We start from the raw sequence: 22,611 nt of genomic DNA on the forward strand, positions 1-22,611 counted from the left end.
TCTCCCTGGTGTCCTGCCCAATATTTATTTAATCTTCAACTAACATCACTAAAAAAAACAATTATCTGACCATTAACAAAATGCTGATTGGGGGAACTTGTCTGCAAAATGACAACATTTCCAAGAGTTTTTCACTGGCTGTAAAGCACTTTGGGACATCCTAAGACCATCAAAGACATTATAGAAATGCAAGACTTCCTTTTTTACACTTGACTGTGCGTGCAACACTGAAGGGGAAGTAGAATATCTAAGTATTTACAAATATATCCTGCACATAAATATAAAGAGATAGAATGTACGAGTCGCCAAAGCATGCAGTATTTTTCGCTGCATGCACAAAAATACATGTCAGAGAATTTGGACGTTAACCATAAATGTCAGTTCTGGCAAAGTCTTTGGTAAAAGAGCTAGGGGGGACCAAGAAAAAAAATTCACTTGAGAGATGCTGGGAACTGGATTGCTCTACTGAAAAGTTGGTGGGAGAAAATAAATACAATAACAGTCACAAAAGAAAAAGTGCTATGGAAACTAGTGGGGCTAAAGGCTGATAACACCCCTGGATTTGATGGGTTGCATCCTAAGATTTTAAACAAAATAGCTGCACAGAGCTAGTGGATACACCAACAGTAATCTTCCAAGAATCCTTACGTTCCAAAAAAAAAACCCAATGGATTGGAAAACTGCGAATATAACAGTCTTGTTCAAAAAGGGAGAGAGACAAAAAACAGGTAACTGTAGGCCAATTAGTTTAACATGTGCCTTGGAAAAATGCCAGAGTCCATTATAAAGGATGTAATAGAAATATCTACTGTAATCAAGTAGAGTCATGGGGGGGAATCAGGGAAACACAGAAATTAGAAGCAAGAGGAGGCCATTCGGCCCTTAGAGCCTGCTCCACCATTCATTATGACAATGGCTCATCATCAAATTCATTTCTTGATTCCCCACTTCACACCATATCCCTTGATCTTTTTAGCCCTAAGAGCTATACCTAATTCCTTCCTGAAATCATAAAATGTTTTAGCCTCAACTACTTTCTGTGGTAGTCAATTCCGAAGATTCACCACTCTCTGGGTGAAGAAATTTCTCCTCAACTCAGTCCTGAAAGATTTACCCCTTATCTTCAAACTATCACCACAGTTCTGGACTCCCCCACCATTGGGAACATTATTTCTGAATCCACCCTGTCTAATCCTGTTAGAATTTTTAAAGTTTCTATGAGATCCCCTCTCATTCTTATAAACTCTAGTGAATATAATCCTAACCAACTTCGTCTCTCACTTGACATATCTGCCGTCCCAGGAATCAGCCTGGTAAACCTTCACTGCACTCCCTCTAAAGCAAGAACATCCTTCTCAGATAAGGACTCCAAAACTGCACTAGAATTCTTTGAGGTGGTGAGTAGGATAGATGAAGGGGAACAAGTGGTTGTAATATATTTGAATTTCCAATAAGGATGTTGAATAAGATAACAGCAGATGGTGTTGGGGGTAATATATTAACATGAGTAGAGGATAGGCTAACTAATGGAAGATAGATAATTGGGATAAGAGGGGCATTTTCAGGATGGCAACCTGTAACTAGCGGAGTGCCACAAGGATCAGTGCTGGGGTCACCAGTATTTACAATATATATAAATGACTTGAACGAGGGAAGCGAGTGTACTATTGTCAAGTTTGCAAGTGGCACAAAAATAGATGAGAAGGCAAGTGGTGAGGATAACACAAGGTGTGTACAGATATATAGAGGTTAGGTAAATGGGCAAATTTAATAAAATGTAGGAAAATGTGAAATGTTAGGAAGAATAAAGAAGCTGAATAGTATTTAACTGGAGAAAGATGCCAAAAAGCTTCAGCTTTTGGGGATCCTCATGCATAAATCACAAAAAGCGAGCATGCAAGTTCAGCAGGTGATAGGAAAGGCAAAGGGAATGTTGGCATTTATTTCAGAGGGAATGGAGTATAAAATAGAGCTAAAATGTTTATTTATTAGTCACAAGTAGGCTTACATTAACACTGCAGTCAAGTTATTATGAAAATCCCCTAATCACTACACTCTGGCGCCTGTTTGGGTACACTGAGGGAGAATTTATCATGGCCAGTTCATCTCACCTGTACATCTTTGGACTGTTGGAGGAAACCCACGCAGACAAAGGGAGAATGTGCAAACTCAACACAAACAGTGACCCAAGCCAGGGATCGAACCTGGGTCCCTGGCGCTGCGAGACAGCAGTGCTAACCACAGTACCAACGCAGTTAGACCATACCTGGAATACCGTGAACAATTTTGGCCCCTTATCTAAGGAAAGATATAAATACATTGGAGACAGTCCAGAGAAGTTTCACTAGGCTGTACCCGGGTGTGGAGGTATTTTGTTATAAGGACAGGTCAAACAGGTTACACCTGTACTCAGTGGAATTTAGAAAAACGAGAGGCGACCTTATTGAGGCTTTCAAGGGCAAACTGATAATGTTGCAGGAAAAGCATGTGCCGGCAAAGAGGAAGGACGGGAAAGGCAGGATTACAGGGGGTATCGAAGACTTGGTCAGGAAGAAGACGGTGGCATACGTTAGGTCGAAACAACTGGGAACGGAGAGTGCGCTGGAGGATTATAGAGAGAGTAGGAGGGAGCTTAAAAGGGGAGTTAGAAGGGCGAAGAGGCCATGAAATGGCTTTGGCTGATAGGATTAAGGAAAATCCAAAGGCATTTTACTCTTATATTAGGAGCAAGGGAGTGGTTAGAGGGAAAATTGGTCCTCTTAGGGACAAAGGAGGGGAGCTATGCATCGAGTCTGAGGGAATGGGAGAGATCCTGAATGAATACTTTGCGTCGGTATTCACGAAGGAAAGGGGTTTGGTGTCGTGTAATGTCTTGGAGGGAGCTGTAGATCAGTGGAAGGAAATATCCATTATGAGGGAGGAAGTGCTAAGGTTTTTAGGTAGCATAAAAACGGATAAAGCTCCGGGGCCTGATGGTATTTATCCCAGGCTGCTTAGGGAGGTGAAAGATGAAATTGCTGGACCTCTGACGCAAATCTTTGTCTCTTCCTTGGACACAGGTGAGGTCCCAGAGGACTGGAGGGGAGCTGATGTGGTACCGCTGTTTAAAAAGGGTAGTAGGGATAACCCTGGTAATTATAGACCAGTGAGTTTGACATCGGTGGCAGGAAAATTATTGGAAAAAATTGTTAGGGTTAGGATGTATGAGCATTTGGAGCGTTGCGATCTGATTAGGGATACGCAACATGGCTTTGTTCGGGGGAGGTCTTGCCTTACGAATCTGGTAGAATTTTTTGAGGAAGTGACAAAAACGGTTGACGATGGGTGAGCTGTTGATGTCATCTATATGGATTTCAGTAAGGCATTTGACTAAGTCCCTCACAGTAGGCTGGTAGAAAAGGTTAAGGCACATGGGGTACAAGGACAGGTAGCTAGGTGGATTGAAAACTGGCTGGGCAATAGGAGACAGAGAGTAGTAGTGGAAGGATCCTTTTCTGGCTGGAGGTCAGTCACCAGTGGTGTGCCGCAGGGCTCAGTACTGGGACCTCTCCTCTTTGTAGTATATATATAAACGACTTGGAAGAGGGCGTACGTGGTGTGATCAGCAAGTTTGCAGATGACACCAAGATGGCAGGATTGGCAGATACTGAGGAAGACTGTCAGGTGACACAGCAGGATATAGATAGGTTGGTATATTGGGCAGATAGATGGCAGATGGAATTTAATCCTGACAAATGCGAGGTGATGCATTTTGGAAGGAATAATGCAGGGAGGAGTTACATGATAAAAGGTAGACCGATTAAGAGTATAGAAATACAGAGGGACCTGGGAGTGCAGGTGCACAAGTCTCTGAAGGTGTCAACACAGGTAGAGAAGGTTGTGAAGAAAGCTTACGGAATGCTAGCCTTTATAGGAAGGGGTATAGAGTATAAGAGCTGCCGTCTAATGCTTTAGTTGTACAGAACATTGGTTAGGCCGCATTTGGAGTACTGCGTCCAGTTCTGGTCACCTTACTACCAGAAGGACGTGGAGACCCTGGAGAGGGTGCAGAGGAGGTTTACCAGGATGTTGCCTGGCATGGAAGGACTGAGTTACGAGGAAAGGTTGGAGAAACTGGGGCTCTTCTCCTTAGAAAGACAGAGATTAAGGGGGGATCTGATAGAGGTGTATAAAATAATGAAGGGAATAGATAGAGTCAACAGTGGTCGGCTTTTCCCTAGATTGGGGACAACTATTACGAGAGGTCACGATCTAAGGGTGAGGGGGGAGAAGTATAATTTCGATACTAGAGGAAGGTTTTTCACGCAGAGGGTCGTGGGGGTATGGAACGCGCTACCAAGTAAGGTGGTGGAGGCAGGCGCGTTGGGCTTGTTTAAGGTTTACTTAGATAGACACATGAGCGAAACAGGGATGGAGGGTTATAGTAAACGGTATTAAAAAGGGTCAGAGCCTCGGGACGACACCGGAAATGTAGTATTACATGTTAATGTTTTGTCTCTTTTAATCCACAGGTGTCGGTCCACCTTGTTGTCAAACGAGGGGCATGCACACGGTGGGTCGTGCGTGGGCTGCTCTTGGAGGTTTTGAGAGTGGCCTAGTACTTTGTGTCGTTGTGTGTGCTGAATCCTGGACCAGCAGACGGGCACCACAACAGCTCAGTGACTATCACTGCTAGCTGTGCAGATACATGGATTTGGGCTTGTGTCTGTGGGAGTTTGCGCATTCTCCCTGTGGTTGCGTGGGTTTCCTCCGGGTGCTCCAGTTTCCTCCCACACCCCAAAGATGTGCTCTTAGGCTGACTGGTGTACCAAATTGACCCTACACTATTCTCCCCTGAATCTGGCTACATTAGGGGTACCATTCACATACACACAGGGCAGGGTGGGTGTAGGAAAATGCTTTGTTGAAATGGCAGCGCGGGCTCGTTGGGCCAAAGGGCCTGTTTCCCATGCTGGGTTGTTCTTTGTATTATATAGGATTCTCAGGGTAGTAAAGCTTGTTCCCCTTATAGGAGAATTTAGGGACATAGGGCACAATCTAAGAGTAATGGGTCACCCATTTCAGAGAGCAATGAGGAACACTTTCTTCTCTCAGAGGGAATGTGGAATCTGTATTCTTCGCCACAGTGGGCTATTGAGCCTGGGCCATTAAATATGTTCAATGGTGAAACAGACAAACTTTTAATCAGTAAAGGAATCAAAGATGATAGGGATATGGTGGGAATATGGTGAAACATAGAAAATAGGTTCAGGAGTAGGCCAGTGGAGGACGTGGAAAGTCTGCAGAGAGATTTGGATAGGCTAAGTGAGTGGGCAAGAATCTGGCAGATGGAGTATAATGTTGGCAAGTGTGAGGTTATCCACTTTGAAACTGGAGCACCCGGAGGAAACCCACGCAACCACAGGGAGAATGCGCAAACTCCCACAGACACAAGCCCAAATCCATGTATCTGCACAGCTAGCAGTGATAGTCACTGAGCTGTTGTGGTGCCCGTCTGCTGGTCCAGGATTCAGCACACACAACGACATGAAGTACTAGGCCATTCTCAATGGACTATTATTTAAATGGGGAGGCAGAGAGTGGGGGTCAATGGGTGCTATTCGGATTGGCGGATGGTGACTAGTGGAGTGCCCCAGGGGTCGGTGCTGGGGCCTCAGCTATTTACCATTTATATAGATGATCTGGAGGAGGGAACCGAGTGTAGGGTGTCGAAATTTGCTGATGACACCAAGATTGGTGGAACGGCAAATTGTGCGGAGGGTGTGGAGAGTCTACAGAAGGATCTAGATAGGCTGGGCGAATGGGCCAGGAAATGGCAAATGGAATTTAATGTTGGCAAGTGCGAGGTGGTCCACTTTGGTAGGAATAACAGTAGGAAGGATTATTACTTACGTGGCGAAAAACTGCAGCAGGCGACAGTGCAGAGGGACCTCGGGGTCCTTGTGCATGAGTAGCAAAAACCCAGCTTGCAGGTGCAGCAGGTGGTCAGGAAGGCAAACGGGATGCTGGCTTTCATAGCGAGGGGGATTGAATATAAAAGTAGGGAGGTCTTGCTGCGGCTGTATAGGGCATTGGTGAGGCCGCAGCTGGAGTACTGTGTGCAGTTTTGGTCGCCGCACTTACGCAAGGATATTTTGGCCTTGGAGGGAGTGCAGAGGTGGTTTACTAGGCTGATGCCAGAGTTGAGGGGGTTGAGCTATGAGGAGAGGCTGAATAAATTAGGCTTGTACTCGTTAGAGTTTAGAAGAATGAGGGGAGATCTCATTGAGACGTATAAGATGATGAATGGGATGGATAGGATAGAGGTGGAGAGACTCTTCCCGCTCAGAAAGGATAGTAGGACTAGGGGGCACAGCCTCAAGATAAAGGGGGGGCGGTTTAGAACGGAGTTGAGGAGGAACTTCTTCACTCAAAGGGTGGTGAATCTCTGGAATTCTCTGCCCGTTGAAGTGGTGGAGGCTACCTCGCTAAATATACTTAAGTCACGGGTAGATAGGTTTTTGATAGGCAAGGGGATTAAGGGTTATGGGGAGAGGGCGGGAATGTGGAACTGAGCCACGACAGATCAGCCATGATCTTATTGAATGGCGGGGCAGACTCGAAGGGCTAGATAGCCTACTCCTGCTCCTATTTCTTATGTTCTTATGTGAAAAATTACAACATGCTACTGTGCAGAGGGACTGGGGGGGGGGGAGACTGAGCCTGTACTCGTTAGAGTTCAGAAGGCTGAGGGGAGATCTTATAGAGACTTACAGATTATTTCCACTTAGAAAGGAAACAAGAACTAGAGGGCATAGTCTCAATATAAGGGGGAGTCCATTTAGAACAGAGTTGAGGAGGAACAACTTCTCCCAGAAGATAGTGAAGCTTTGGAATTCTCTGCCCATTGAAGCAGTGGAGGCTACCTTGTTAAATGTGTTTAACTCACAGATAGATAGATTTCTGATCAATAAGGGAATTAAGGGTTATGGGGAGCAGGTGGGTAAGTGGAACTGAACCACTATCAGATCAGCCATGATCTTATTAAATGGCGGGGTAGGCTTGAGGGGCTAGATGGCCTACTCCTGCTGCTATTTCTTATGTTCTATTTGGCCCTTCAAGCCTGCACCTCCATTCAATATGAACAAACACTCTGTCCCATTCCCGCTTTCCCTCCATACCCCTTGATCCCTTTAGCTGCAAGGACCACATATCAAATGAACTGGCCCTGACAACTTTCTATGATAGAGATTTCCACAAGTTCACAACTCTCTGAGTGAAGTTGTTCTTCCTCATTTCAGTCCTGAATGGCTTACACATTTTTCTTAACTGACAGTCCTAGTTCTGTACTTCCCCAACATTGGGAATGGTTTTCCTGCAGCTAGCCTGTCCATCAAGATTTTATATGTTTCAATGAGATCCCCTCTCATTCTTCTAAATTCCAGTGAGTACAAGCCCAGTCAATCCAGTCTTTCTTCATTTGTCAGTCCTGCCATTTTGGGAGTCAGTCTGGTGAACCATCGCTGGACTCCCTCAATAGCAAGAATGCCTTCCTCGAGGATTATATCAGATCAGTTATGTTCTTATCGAATGGTGGTAATGGGCTGAATGGCCTACTTCTGCCCCTGTGTCTTATGGATTCCACAGAAAATTGAGAAACTTGGACAGGTAATTGAGAATAAGACCACTTAAAAAAATAAGGATAATAGAATGGTTATAATACTGTAGGAGGCCGTTCTGCCCACTGTGCTCCTCATTCCTGGAACCATCCTCATGAATCTTGCACATTTTTACCCCTTCTCATCCTTATTAAAGTACGCAGAACATAAGCAGGGGTGTGCAGCATATGTTCCAAAGAGCCAGTGCAGACAGGATGGGCCAAATGGCTGTAATTCGCTCTGATTCGATGTACGGAACGGCACAGTTATCGTTGCTGTCTCACAACACCAGGGACCCAGGTTTGATTCCAGCCTTGGGTATCTGACTGTGTGGAGTTTCCATGTTCTCCCTGTGTCTACATGGCTTTTCTCTGGATGCCCCAGTTTCCTCCCAAAGTCAAAAAACGTGCAGGTTAAGTGTATTAGCCAGGCTAAATTGCCCCTTTGTGTCAAGATGTGTAGATTAGGAGAATTAGTGGGGTAAATGTGTAGGAATGGGGCAGGGGCGAGCCTGGGTAAGATGCTTTGGTGGGAAGTGGGCAGAGACTGGATGGGCCCAATGGTCTCCTGTACTGTAGTGATTCTATGAATTTAAAAAGCACCTGTCCTTCCATATGATGTATATGTTAGGACAGTGATTCCCTCTACATTGCTGAATGAAGCTGGCTCTCCCCCCTCCGCCTTGCCCACCCTGCTGCACTGACCCAGACTTCAGCCTGGCCGGCCTGACAGTAAAATGGCGGAGCTGCAGGCCCCTCGCCCTGACCCCGCACCGCTGCCCCCTCACCGAGAGTCCGTCCGTCCCGCCCGGCGCCCCGGCCTCTCACTCACCATCAACTTCATCGCCTTGTCATGTAAGATCGAGTCCGGCTCCATTCTGTGCACCCGCGATTATACTGTGCCGGCCAAGCGGCCGCCCCTGGCCAGGCCGCGTCTCGATCCCCAAGCCCCAGTCCCCTGAGGTGGGAACTATGAAGGGCAACAGACCCGCGCAGCGCCTCCTGCAACTAGGCCGCAATGGCAGTGCGCCTGCGCGCCGCCTCCGGCTGGCCGGGCCCCTGTGGCGTCGGGTTCTGGGAGTTGTAGTCCTCACGTGCTGCCCTGGCCATAGCCCGGTGCTATCTGGTAGGCAGCAGGAACTACAACTCCCAGAGGACACTGCGCCCGGGGTGCTGGCCGGTGCCCACTGGGAGTTGTAGTTTGCTGCTGCAGTCTGTGCGGAGCAGCGCTGCCAGCTGCCGACATTGCTCTTCCCAACGAAAATGTGAGAGCTTTTTAACGAAATTTTTTTAAAAACTAAAATTACGGGTGGACCTGCCGCCTTGTGGAAGGTGTGAGGTGGTAAAGATGAGGAACCAGTTATGGAGCGTGCCACCCTTCCGGAAAATGCCAGACCGCCGGATCCGGAAAGCCCGCTTCAAGGACCGTGACCTCCGCGTGCTGATCGACTCTGTCATGGAGCGGCGGGGGGACATATTCGGTGAGGGAGGCCAGCCGCCCACCATGCAGAGCCGCCGTCAAGCCTGGCTCTTCGTCATGGAGAAAGTCAACGCCGTGTCCGGGACTCGCAGGACCTGGGAGGAGGTGCGGAAAAAAGTCCATGACCTGAAAAAGAGCACCAAGGTAAGGTCACCACGTTAGCCCAAAGAGAGGCGACACTGTTGGATTGATCTAAGCCTATTGGCCTGAAGAAACCAACAGCACCTCTACCCCAACAATCTCAATGCCCAACTGCTTCATCATTGCATCCATGCCCTCTACTTGAAGCTGCAAGTGTTGTAAAGCATGACTCAGAAGCAAAGTCTGGTTGGATATGTTCGACACAAGACCTCCCCGCCTCTAACTGTCCCACCCATCCCACATTTTTTAAACTGCTGGCCTAGTTTTCTAACTACCTACTGAGTTAACAATCTTTTTTTAAAAAACCTTCACCTAGTATTTAAGTAACTAATGAACAATCCAGAAAAATACATAATTTTACATTACATAGAAACTCTAACACAGTAACAGGCCATTCAGCCCAACCCCATGAATGTTTTTATTCTCCACATGACTTCTTACCATTTATTCACTTTATCTCATCCTGTAACCTCCACCTTCTCAAGGGTAATTAGGGATGGGCAACAGGAGCTGGCCTTGCCAGTGATGCCTCATCCCAGGAACAAATTTTAAAAATCATCATACCCTATTACTTTCTCACTCATGTATTTATCAAACTTCCCTTTAAATGCATCCATGCTGTTTACCTCAACCGCTCCCTGTAGTTTAATGCCCATATGATTTTTCTCCAGGGTTGCTCGCAGCAGTGCCCTGGTGATTAATCCTTAATTGCTGGAGACTTCAGGGCAATCCTAACCGTGACTGTTACTTTTATTAAAGACATGCACATACACTTTACTGACAACACTGAAATGTTATCAAGTATTCAAAGTGAATACAACAGTGTTATACGAACAATGTGATAGATAATGTATGTTGGAATTGCAGGTATGCATTTGTGTGACATGAATCACTCTGTTCTAAATCCTGCTGTTTTTGTCTTTAAAGGAAAAACTCGCTTACAACAGAAGAGCGCGTCAGTTATCGTGTGGCAGCCGGCCAGACATCAAAACATTGACAGAGTTTGAGAATGATATGATCCTTCTCTTTGGGAAAGAAAGCTTTGAAGGCCTCGATGGAGCGGATCTTGGTGTTATGTCAAGACTCAGTGGTGAGTGTGTTTATAGATTAACAAAATATTTTATGATTTCGCAAGATGTAACGCTAATGTATCTGTACACATGTTGTGCATAAGGGCATCCAACTCTTTGTACTAAAACTGCGGTGTGTGAGCCTCTGTGCTCATACCATGTTCTTTTGTATCTCTTCACAGACCAAGGAGAAACAAGTGGATCATCAACTACAGCTGCAAAACAGCTCCGTACACCTAAGTACCAAATGTCATCACCCCAAGCCGAAGCAGGCACCATCATTGATACGCCCACTGGAGGAGGTGGTAGTATTGAGGATGAGGAGGAACTGGGTGAGTCACTGAACGTTAGTGAGGATGGGGGACCAATATTGGTAGATGATGAGAGGGCATCCTTTGAAGGGTGGAGGCCCCATGTATTGGGTCCGCCAATTGAGGCAGATGCAGATACAGATCTCAGTGGGCCTGCTTTCAAACGAAGACTGTTAGAACATGAGTTCAGCGTTGAACAGTCACTTGCCTCCATACACACAACAGTGGAAGATGGCATGGTTATGTTGGACCAACGGTTGTGTGCATTGCAGTCTGCTATTGAGCACGTAGCAACTCCAGTGGCATCTGCAGTGGAGACCTCACTTACTCAGGCCTTGGACACAGTCGGGTCATCGCTCATGAATGCTCATTCTGCTGCTATAGAAGTTTTGGGGTCAAAACTCCAAGAAGCTGTCAAAGCAGGTTTCAATTCACTTGGAGAGCGTTTGCAGACAACCATGGCCGAGGGATTCCAAAGTCTTATAGAAGCCCAGTGCTCTATGCTCACTCAGATTATTGGTCAGCGTGAAAAGCTGGCCTCCTCTACTGGAATAGCGCAGGCTCGTCCAGTTGGCAGTCATTCTAGCGGGGGTTTGGTGCCATCAAAAAATTCCCCACAAATGACTGCAGGTGCTGTCTCTGAAAATCTGGAGTCCAGAGCGACTCAGCATCAGAGACCTCTGGGACTGATGCAGGTGCATCAGGGTTAGTTGCAGATACAGGTAGCAGGACTTCTGTATTTGATGCAACTACAGAGTTGACAGTAGTTGCCAACTTGTGCAGAAAGGCTGGGGATCAGCGCTGAGTCCTGAAGTTTCTTCTCCACCCCTCTTCTTCCCCCAACTCCCTGTCTCATTCTGGAAGCTGAGCCTGTCACTGCCAAACCGCACACAGTTATCAGCTGGTACAGCAACTAGCTGCTGACGTAGCCAACACGTGTTCTTCTCACTTGTGGTGTATTTTAAAATGTGTGTTTATTTAAAATTAAAGATTAAAATGTTTTAAGTCCTGGTGAGAAAAGTTGGTATTGGGTGACTTGTTCTGAGGTCAGGTTAGCGGTGACAGGACAAGCAACAGAACTGGAGCAGGATGGTAAGGAGATGTTAGCAGCTTCAGCACTTGACCATTGAGACTCAAGTGGGCAAGCAGAGTTTAGAATGGTGCAGGATAACACACCAGTGACTCACCCTTCGGTAGTTCCCTTTATTCATTCAAAACTTTTAATACAAACAGAATAAAGCTGCTGGGGGTTTGCCTCTTTGAATCTTGAATTTGGAAAGGGTAAAATGTCCGACTGGTGAAGTTCATTTTCAAAGCATAAAGCTGCCCCTGGATCTTCCTATGTGCAATATCTACATAAGCATTAACTTATTTAAACACCACACACAGGAATATGTTGCGGGTGCTTTAAGAATTTTCCATTTGAATTTTGAAACAGGTAATCTTTACCCTCTGTTCACATTGCTCATTGGCACACCTTTCTATGTTGTCAGACAAGCCAACTTCACATAGACTAACAAACCCTTCCCTCCCGTCTTTTCCCACTCCTGTCTGGCATTCAAAAAGATAATAAATGAGAAAATGAACTATTTCATCGGTAGGTATGCAGCTGCTAGAGTTTCTCCCAACCTACAAGCTGACCCAGGTACAATAATGGATATCATTCATATTTGGGGAAGGGACAAGGTTAATACACCCACTCCCCCACCCCAGTATTAACAAGGAAAGCATTTCAGGCTTCTGCTCCCTGGGTAAGCATTCTAAGAAGCTGGCTACAGGTCTATCCACCAGTGCTATTCCTTAAATCGCTTAGTAATAGGCAATATGCACAAACAACCTAGAGAATCTGCATGACACACAGAGGGGTAATGTGAGAGTGGAAGACACTAGGTATGTACAGCACTGCTGAACTGAATAAATGAATTTACTTTTATTACAGCTTGCGGTCTTTCCTTCTTACATTGCATAGAATCTGAAGGGACTTACCTAGAAACAAACCTAATGGAAGTTGTATTCACTTTTCCAGAAAATTGTATAGCACAGAATGTTATAACACATATAGCAGAGAAATAATCTAGTCGATTCAGCTGTTCCATGTTGGTGTTTAAATTCCATCGAAACCTCCCACCCTTATCTAACCTGTTCAACAAATCTGCTCTTCCTCTCCCTTTCTGTGTTTACCTAACTTCCATTAAATGCATCGATACTACTCGTTTCAACTATTCCCGATAGTTGTGTGTTCCACATTTGTGTCACTGGCTGGTTGGAGATGTTCCTCCTGAATTTCCTAAAAGGTTTATTAGTGATGATCTTCTAATTATGGCTCCTAGTTTTAGTCTTCCCCACAAGTGGAAAGGTTTCTATGTGTACCCTTTCATTATCTTAATGACCTCTGCCAAGTCACTCCTCAACCTTCTCTTCTAGAGAAATGAACCCTACCCTGTCAGTCTTTCCTAATAGGTATAACTTCTCAGTTCTAGTATTATCCTTGTCAATACTTCTTTGCACTTGATCCATCGCCTTGATATCCTTTTTATAATACAGACCCCAGAGTTCTTAGTGCTCCAAATGTGATCTAACCAAGATCAGTACCTGTTTAACATAAGTTAAACATAAGCTTTTCAGTTCTATTCCTTTAGAAGTGAACTCCAAATGATTGTTTGACTTTTTATGGCCTTATTAAACTGTGTTGAGACTTTTAATGATTTGTGAATCCGTACCTTAGATGCCTTTGCTCCTGTACTCCATTTTGAAACTTATTTCACAAAGAGAATATGGCTGGCTTATTCTCCCAACTAAAATGTGCCACCGCAGATTTATCTTCACAGCAACTTGGTGATTGTAGAGCTCACTGAAAGAATTGGAAAATGGGCACAGGAGTAGACCAGTCAGCTCCTCTAGGCATGTTCTAGCATTGAGTTAGATCATGGCTGATCTGTATCCTAATTCAATTTTCTTGCCTTAGCTTCGTAACCTTAATATCCTTGCCTAGCTGAAAACTTACCAATCTCAATTTTGTAATTTTCAACTATCCCCCATCTTAACAGTTCCCGATATCACCCCCTGAATGACGCTAGCTTTAAGTTTCTACCTCCTAGTTCTGGACTCATCCAACAAAGGGAATAGTTTCTCTCCCTGCCTTCCTGTTAACTTCTTTGTTTGACATCTCAATTAGATCAAACCTTAATCTTCTCTACTAAAAGGAATACAAATTTAGTCTATACAAAAGCAAAATACTGCAGATGCTGGTAATCTGAAATAGAAACAAAAAATGCTGGAAATACTCAGCAGGTCTGGCGGTGTCCATGGAGAGAGAAACAATTAAATGACTTTTCACCAGATCTAGTCTACACAATCTGTCCTCATAATTTAACCGTTTTCGGCCTTGTGTCATGCTGAACGGGAGAATCATGATCCTAAATCTTACCTGTCTTATGTACGTGTGCATATGTTGTATGTTGAAAATGATATATTTGCATATTCTCTCAGTCTCGCATGTGTTACTTCCCGTGCCACACTTTGTTGATTTTATCAATCTGGAAGAGCAGTAAATCAGAACTGAGAAGGAAGAGAAACTCAAACCAAAACAGATGGGAAATTGTCAATGAAAAATTACCAAAGACTTACTGAAAGTACTAATCGTAGAATCTTGCAGCACAAAAGGAGGCCATTCTGTTCTTTGAAAGAGATACCCAGTCACCACCCCTTTCCCAGGTTCGTTTGCCAATTATCTTAACTATGTCTTCCTGGCTAGAAAGTTTTCCCGATGTACTCTTATCAAAGACCTCTGTTAAATTTACCCTTAACTTTCTCCCTCTGTGGAGAATCCTTATTGCCCAGTTAGCAGAACCTACCTTTAATTTAAAAAAAAGGGAAGCAATAAAATCAGGCAAAATATTTCTTGAAAATATTTATGTGTGCCATTTTACCTCCAGATCTAAGCATGGATTAAAATTAAGATTTCTATTATAATATTTAAAATAAAACTTATCTCTTGTATCTTTTGAGTGCTGTCATTAAGGCTTTTACATCCGGACTTTAGCCTGTCTTAAAAGCCTCAGCTTGAAGTTGATTCTCAAAGTTTGATCAACTGATGGAAGTTATCAAGTTTTGAGGATGCGTTAGTCTGAGATTGCACAATTTCTAAACTTGTCCCATCATACAGCTCAAAGCTTTTGTCACAGACTTTTCTGAGTTTTCTTTTCCAAATGAACCAAAAACGAGCTGACTACTGAATTTTAATAGTCTTTTCATGTTAAGTTTAAAATCTGTCTAAAATTAAATGCACTATTTTACTTCACAAAGCGAACCATGCTCAGAGTGTGAGGAGTGATATTACTGTCTGTTTATACTGAGAAATTGTAAAAAATCGTTATTTACTGAAAATGTATTTCTTCCCAGTTTCTCAATGTAGAAGCTTTTTCTCCCAGCTGAGTTTGATTTTCCAAGTAATTTGAAAATAAACCAGTGGGTGAATTATTTATTAACCATACTTCCTTCCATGCTCAATTGTATCTGGAGTTTGTTCTGAAAAAGTTGAGATTATGTTAATCCAATGCTGTACATGTCTTCATATTTGATGCCTGAACTAAAATATCCTTTGTCAGTGATGAGATTGAGAGCCCAATAGTTTTCTACTAGCAAGTTGAGTCTGACCATGCGACCTTCCAATTTACAAAGGGAAAATGTACACAAAATCAGCTTTGCAACGAAATTAAGGAGTCACAGAATAAAGTTGAATTTTTCCCCTAAGTACAGTGTTTTCTTTGTTCAAAGTAATAACTTCAGAGTTTTACATTTCGAGTCCATTCTTTTTAAGAAGCAGACACAATTCTGTAGCATGTATATTATCCATAAAGCTGATTAGTACTTCATAAAAATGTGAACAGTTATTGCCGTTTAGTGACTGTAGAAGTGAAACACCAAAGGCACACCCAGGACAATAAACCCTGCCCAGTTCTCCTGTCCCACAAACAAGCCAGACAACAGCCTGACAGATTTGTACTCAGAATGGACATGGACCTACCAGCTCATAAAATCCAAAAGGTTTCACAAATATCTTTTAAGTTTGGAAACTTGCCATCGTTACCTGGTCATGGTTTTATGTTACTGGACCCACAGTAGTTAACTGCCCATGAAATGACCCAGCAAGCCAGTTGCAAAAACATTGAATGATAAAACTGGGCTGAGAATCCTGAATTAGCCTAAGCACTGGACACAACAAAGTTGATCCTGCAAAGTCTGGGGACGTAAGGTAAAATTGGGAGAGCTTTTCCACAGACTGGTCAAGCAATGACCTGGCATATCTACTCCCAGATTCAACCAACCCTGTGTGCACTATTGTTATCCTTGGAATGTCCTATCCATTCTGAAGGACAGATCCAGCATTAGTGGCAACATAGTGATAGAAAGGAGAGTGCATGAGAGGTTTTGACAATGACACTGGACGCCATGAATTCTAATGACACTGGGTCAAACATGAGCAAGGAAAGCTGTTGATTAACTCCTGCTTTCCCTCAGCTGATCAACAATTTCATGATTATGTGAAACACCTCTGATGTGACTGGACAACATAAGGCGCTTCAAAGAAGTATTATAAAACGAAATATACTGAGCCATAAGTCATGAAGAGGAGCTTTGTCAAAGCAGTAAGTTTTAATAAATGCTTAAAAGAAGAAAGATAGCTTGGAAAATTGAGAGATTTAAGGACGTTATTCCAGAGCTTAGGATGTTGGCAACTCAATGTACACAAACCAACAACTGTAACTGAGGATGCTCAAGAAGCCTGAATTAAAGGACTGCAGATATCTTAGGACACGTGAGGCTGGAGGAATTTGCAGAGACAGGAAGGATGACCGCATGGGGATTTGAGAATGTCATTTTAACAAGGAGTTTTCAAATTAAAATTTGGCTTGACTGGCCATCAATGCTGCCTAGCATGTAGAGGGCTGATAGGTGAACAGGACTTAGTGTGAGTTACAGCAGCAGAGATTACAGAGGACAAAATTTACAAGACCAGTAAGAAACATGAAATCTACAAATAACTAAAACATGAACGAAGTCTCAGCAGCAGATGAGATAAGCAAAGTCGCTTGATATTAGAGGCAGAATTGAGGTGAAAATGTGGATAGAAACTTATGTCGGGGTCATGTATGACAGCAAGATTGTGATGACTGACAATCTATGACTGACTGTTACTATGGTGAGGGATAGTCAAACAGCACATGGGGAATGGAGTTTGGAGTTGTAATGTCCAAGTACATTAAAAGTTGTGGGTTTTAAAGAAAAAAACACAATTTGTACACATATATTCAAAATAACAAATTTATTATGGGAGCTGTTGACTGTACAGAGTAGAAAATGAAATTAAAGCAGGAGCCTGTGAAACATCCCAGTGGCATCATCATCAAATAATGTGACTGGCTTTTAAAGTAATCATGCAACCACTTATAAGGGCTGTGGGAATTGAAAACAATGGCTTTGGTTTTCCCAAAGTTAATTGAAGGAAATTGCTGTTCATCCAGTACTGAATGAATCTGTACTCCGTGTTGAACACAATGGGAAGAAGCACTTAGGGTAACAAGGGTGCAGAAGGAACTCTTGTAGGAGGATTCTGTCATTGAGAGTGGTTCAATAGCACAATTCCTGACCAAGATAGCTCAGTTCTGAAGATGGTTGAGCCAGCCGGTGAGACATGAGAGAAAAATGTGCAGATTCTCGTCCTTCTCAAAACTTCCTGTTGCTGAATGTCTTTGATAGTCTTGGTGGGAGTGATCATCACCCACTCTTTGTGGAGATAAAGTCTTACCTTCACAGTGAAGACATCCTAGATTGTGTTGTATGCTGTTACCGTTCTAGCAGCTCAAGACTGAACATCCACAAAATACCATGGGCCATCGGTAGAACTGAATTTTATTCCAGGACAATCTATAACCTAATAGGCTGGCACCTTCCTCACGCAAGCATTACCATCAAGTTGTGGGACCAACCCTGGTTCAGTGATGAGTGTTGGAGAGCTTGCCAGCAGCAGCAACAGGCATATTAAAAAAAAACGAGGTGCCAACCCAGTGAATCTACAACACAGGACTATATGTTAAACTGTGGAAACAGGATGCAACAACTAACAGATCTGATTAAAGCTCTGCAGTCTTGGCACATACATTCTGGAATGGTGGTGGAAACTAAACTAATAAATGGACGTGGCTGTATAAACTTCCCTATCTTTAATGACGGCTGAGCCCAGCATCTAAGACAAGGCTAATGTATAGACAACACCTTCAGCCAGAAGTGCCAAATGGATGATTCATCTCAGGTTCCAACCATCATTGAAGCCAGTTTTCCGCCAATTTGATTCACTCAAATAAAATTGAAACAGTTGAACACACTGGATACTCGAATGGCTATGAGCCCTGACAGCATCTCAGCTGCAGCGCTGAAGACTTGTACTCCATAAAACATTACAGCACAGAAACTGGCCTTTTGGTCCTTCTTGTCTGTGCCAAACTATTTTTCTGCCTAGTACCACTGACCTGCACCTGGACCATATCCCTCCACATCCCTCTCATCCATGTACCTGTCCAAGATTTTCTTAAATGTTAAAAGTAACCCTGCATTCACCACTTCATCTGGCGGCTCATTCCACACTCTCATCACTCTCTGTGTGAAGAAGCCGCCCTAATATTCCTTTTAAACTTTTCACCCTTAACCCATGTCCTCTAGTTTTTTTCTCCCCTAGCCTCAGTGGAAAAAGCCTGCTCGCATTCACTCTATCTATACCCATCATAATTTTATACACCTCTATCAAATCTCCCCTCGTTCTTCTACGCTCAGGGAATAAAGTCCTAACCTAATCAGCCTTTCTCTGTAACTCAGTTTCTCAAGTTCCGGCAACATCCTTGTAAACCTTTTCTTCACTCTTTCAACCTTATTAATATCGTTCCTGTAATTAGGTGACCAAAACTGCACACAATACTCTAAATTTGGCCTCACCAATGTCTTATACAACCTCACCATAACATTCCAACTCTTATACTCAATACTTAGATTTATAAAGGCCAATGTACCAAAAGCACTCTTTACGACCCTATCTACCTGTGACGCCACTTTTAGGGAATTATGTATCTATTCCCAGATCCCTCTGTTCTACTACACTCTTCAGTGTCCTACCATTTACCTTGTATGTTCTATCTTGGTTTGTCCTTCCAAAGTGCAATACCTCACACTTGTCTGCATTAAACTCCATCTGTCATTTTTCAGCCCATTTTTCTAGCTGGTCCAAATCCCTCTGCAAGCTTTGAAAACCTTCCTCACTGTTGACTATACCTCCAATCTTTGTATCATCAGCAAAGTTACTGATCCAATTTACCACATTATCATCTAGATCATTGATATAGATGACAAACAACAATGGACCCAGCACTGATCTCTGTGGCACACCACTAGTCACAGGCCTCCACTCAGAGAAGCAATCCTCCACTACCACTCTCTGGCTTCTTCCGTTGAGCCAATGTCTAATCCAATTTACTACCTCTCCATGTATACCTAGTGACTGAACCTTCCTAACTAGCCTCCCATGCGGGACCTTGTCAAAGGCCTTACTGAAGTCCATGTAGGCAACATCCACTGCCTTCCCTTCATCCACTTTCCTGGTAACCTCCTCGAAAAACTCTAATAACATAACTTACCATGCACAAAGCCACGTTGACTCTCCCTAATAAGCCCCTGTCTATCCAAATATTTGTAGATCCTATCTCTTAGTACTCCTTCCAATAATTTACCTACTACTGACATCAAACTTGCCACCTATAATTTCTCAGATTACCACCACACACAACCCTTCTATTTGTAATTTTGCATGAACTATTAACATCATTTATTTTCACTGTCTCCTCCCCTGCCCCTCGGTCCACTATCTGCTCTGGCACTCTGGTTCCCATTTCCCTGCAAATATAGTTTAAACTCTCCCCAATAACACTAGCAAACCTCCCTTCAAGTATATTCGTCCCCTTGTAGTTCAGGTGGAACCTGATTTTCTTGTGCAGGTCCCACCTGCCCTAGAAGAGGTCCCATGATTTAGAAATCTAAATCCCTGCCCCTACACCAGTTCCTCAGCTACGTGTTCATCCACAACTCAAAGGCTAACCACACCTTTAGCTAAGCTGTTTTAGTACCGCTACAGTACTGACATCTATCCAAAAATATGGGAATTTTTCCAGGTAAGTCCCATCTACAGAAAGTAGGGTAAATCCAACCTGGCCAATTACTGCCCCAACAACCTACTCTCAATGATCAACAAAGTGATGCAAGATCTCATTGACAGTGCTATCAAGTAGCATTCACTAATGATTTGGTCATCCACTAGAACCACTCAGCTCTGGACCTCATTACAGCCTTGGTCTAAACAGCAAAAGCAGAGTTTGAGAGTGAAGGCAAGAGTGACTGCCCTTGACATCAAGGCAGCATTTAACTGAGTGTGGCATCAAGGAACCATAGTAGAATTGAAGTCAATAGTAATCAGGGAAAAACTCTCCACTGGTGGGAGTTACACCTCACAAAAGGAAGATGATTATAGTTGTTGGAGTTCGATCACCTCAGTCTCAGGATGTTACTGTAGGAGCTGCTCAGGCCTGTGTCTGAGTCCCAACCATCTTCAATACTTCATCAATGGCCTTCCCCCCATTATACAGTCAGAAGTGGGAATGTTCGCTTTGTTCAGTTCCATTTGCAACCCATCAGATACTAAAACATTTCATGCCTACATGCAGTTAGACAATATTTAAGCTTGGGCTGATAAATGACAAATGACATTCATGCTGTACAAATACCAATTGTCAAAACCAATACATGAAGGAAACATAAATATATATATATCTTTGTCAGCAGAATTACTTTATAAAGTCCTTTCTTTTCGCTTCTCAAAATGGCCAAATTGCAATGCTGACAAGTTTGCCGGAATTTTACCATCTCGCCTGAGGCTCGTAAGATCCTGCCGAATCCAATGGAGAATGCTGTTCTGTGAGCCTCACTTGCTCCGATTCTGGGGCAGGCGAGGTGAGAAAATTCCGGCTATTGTCTCCAGCTGCTCATATTCTGGCTTCCAGCAGTTTCAGTTAACAAAGACTAACACACTTCAAACACCTGGAAGGTTACACTCATTCATAGCATAAACATTCCAGTCCAGTCAACACAATTGGCCAGTAGATGGTCGATCTGCTCCAGCTAATCTTAAACAAAGACAACCCATCACAGATCCAAGGAAAATATACCACCATTTATTGAGGAGGAAGTCTTGAAACAAACCTTTTTGTTCACGGATGGGTGAGTGGGGAAATCTGAGCAGCTTTGACAAAGGGTCATCTGGACTCGAAATGCCACCTCTTTTCTCTCCTTACAGATGCTGTTAGACCTGCTGAAATTTTCTAGAATTTCCTCTTTTGGTCCCATCACAGATCCTAATCTCCAACAATAGTGCTAATCGCTTAAGCATTAACTGTCCTCACACAGTAGTTTCAACAAGAGGGTCTAGTTTAACAATCTGCATCCAGTGTCTCCAACTACAAAAGGGATCCTTACTCCAATTAAATACCTCAAGATTCCAGCCATGGGAATATACCTCCTCTTTCATATTGAGGGGGAGTGGTTAGAGGAATGCCAGATAGTCCTCATCAAAAACTTCTGGAACCTTGGAATTCATGTCTCCAGAATAACTCAGTTGACATGCCAGCGTGGAAGTCTCACTCTGGAAAAATAGATCACTTTACAACCAGAGAACCACCTCTCAGAAGAAACCTTCCATTAGAATGTTGATTCTGGATACATGTAAAAATTAGGTCAGGGAAAATATGCCACCATTTATTGTTCATGGGTGTGTAATGAGTGGGGAAATCTGGCCATTTTCAACTGACCCCCCTCTCCTGTTCATAACAGAAAGAATCTGCAAGAGAGAGTTTAACCATCTAGCCTGACATTCAATGGCATCACCATGGCTGAAGCCCCACTGTCAACATGCTGCAGGTCACCATTGTCTAGAAACTGAACTGGACTATCCATATAAAAACTGTCTACACAAGACTAGGTCAGAGGCTTGGAATTTTGCAATGAGTGACTCATCTCCTGAATCCATAAACCTTGTTCAACATCTACAAGACGTAAGTCTGGAGTTGTTAGAAATGTTGCCCTTTCCAGCGTTGATGGATGGCATTGTCATCCTGAGGAAGAGAAACACCATTCTGTGATTGAAGGGAATTACGTCCAACTCTCAACCGTGAATCCGTTGTGGCAGCTGATACTCTCCAGGCCATCCTCCAGTCTCTGTGCTAGATTCTATGGGTGAACCACCACTGATGAAAGAGCTACAACAAGTAAACAGATGAAAATCAACAAAGGCTGTAGCCTGGATAGTGTTCGAGCTGAGCTCTTCAAAGCTGGGCAAGGTGGCACAATGGTTAGCATCACTGCCTCACAGGGGCCCAGGTTTAATTCCCGGCTTAGGTAACTCTCTGTGGAGAGTCTGCACATCCTCCCCTTGTCTCATGGGTTTCCTCCAGGTGCTCCGGTTTCTTCCTACAGTCCGAAAGACGTGCTGGTTAGGGTGCATTGCCCATGCTAAATTCTCCCTCACTGTCCCGGAACAGGCGCCAGAGTGTGGCGACTCGGGGATTTTCACAGTAACTTCATTGCACTGTTAATGTAAGCCTATTTGAGACTAATAAATAAACTTTAATTTTACCGTTGCTTACATCAAGACACCATGTGCTTATGCTATGATTTTAATTGGAAAAAGCACCATCTCACCACCCACTGTCCCCCCAACACCCCACTTTCACTGACTTCAAGGATGTGATGGTTAGCAGGGAAAATCCTGGCACACATCCCCCAGAATCACCTACTTCCCGTGGCTGAGGAAGTTCTCTGGGAGACAAATGTGACTTTAGATTTTCCATGGGACTGAATAATACAATCTGAAAATGGGAT

The 22,611-nt window shown here is 43.7% G+C and overlaps 2 protein-coding genes across 2 annotated transcripts in view; one reads left to right on the top strand and one right to left on the bottom strand.

The window, feature by feature from the left end:
- Nucleotides 1-8,820, bottom strand: part of LOC145354539 (F-box/WD repeat-containing protein 1A-like) — a 197,490-nt gene extending 188,670 nt beyond the window's left edge. The window contains exon 1 of the mRNA XM_080205989.1: nt 8,469-8,820. Within this exon, the coding sequence (XP_080062115.1) occupies nt 8,469-8,513 (45 nt within the window). The 5' untranslated portion in view covers nt 8,514-8,820. The remainder of the gene's footprint in view (nt 1-8,468) is intronic.
- Nucleotides 8,821-8,849: 29 nt separating this feature from the next.
- On the top strand, nt 8,850-15,378 carry LOC145354540 (uncharacterized). Its single transcript, XM_080205991.1, has 3 exons — nt 8,850-9,260; nt 10,185-10,347; nt 10,510-15,378. Exons 1-3 carry the CDS (start codon nt 8,985-8,987, stop codon nt 11,346-11,348), a joined length of 1,278 nt encoding a protein of 425 aa, XP_080062117.1. The 5' UTR covers nt 8,850-8,984; the 3' UTR covers nt 11,349-15,378.
- Nucleotides 15,379-22,611: the final 7,233 nt, after the last annotated feature.

Source organism: Carcharhinus amblyrhynchos, chromosome 17 (genome assembly GCF_965287045.1).
Source record: "Carcharhinus amblyrhynchos chromosome 17, sCarAmb.v2.hapA, whole genome shotgun sequence".
Classification (NCBI taxonomy): domain Eukaryota; kingdom Metazoa; phylum Chordata; class Chondrichthyes; order Carcharhiniformes; family Carcharhinidae; genus Carcharhinus; species Carcharhinus amblyrhynchos.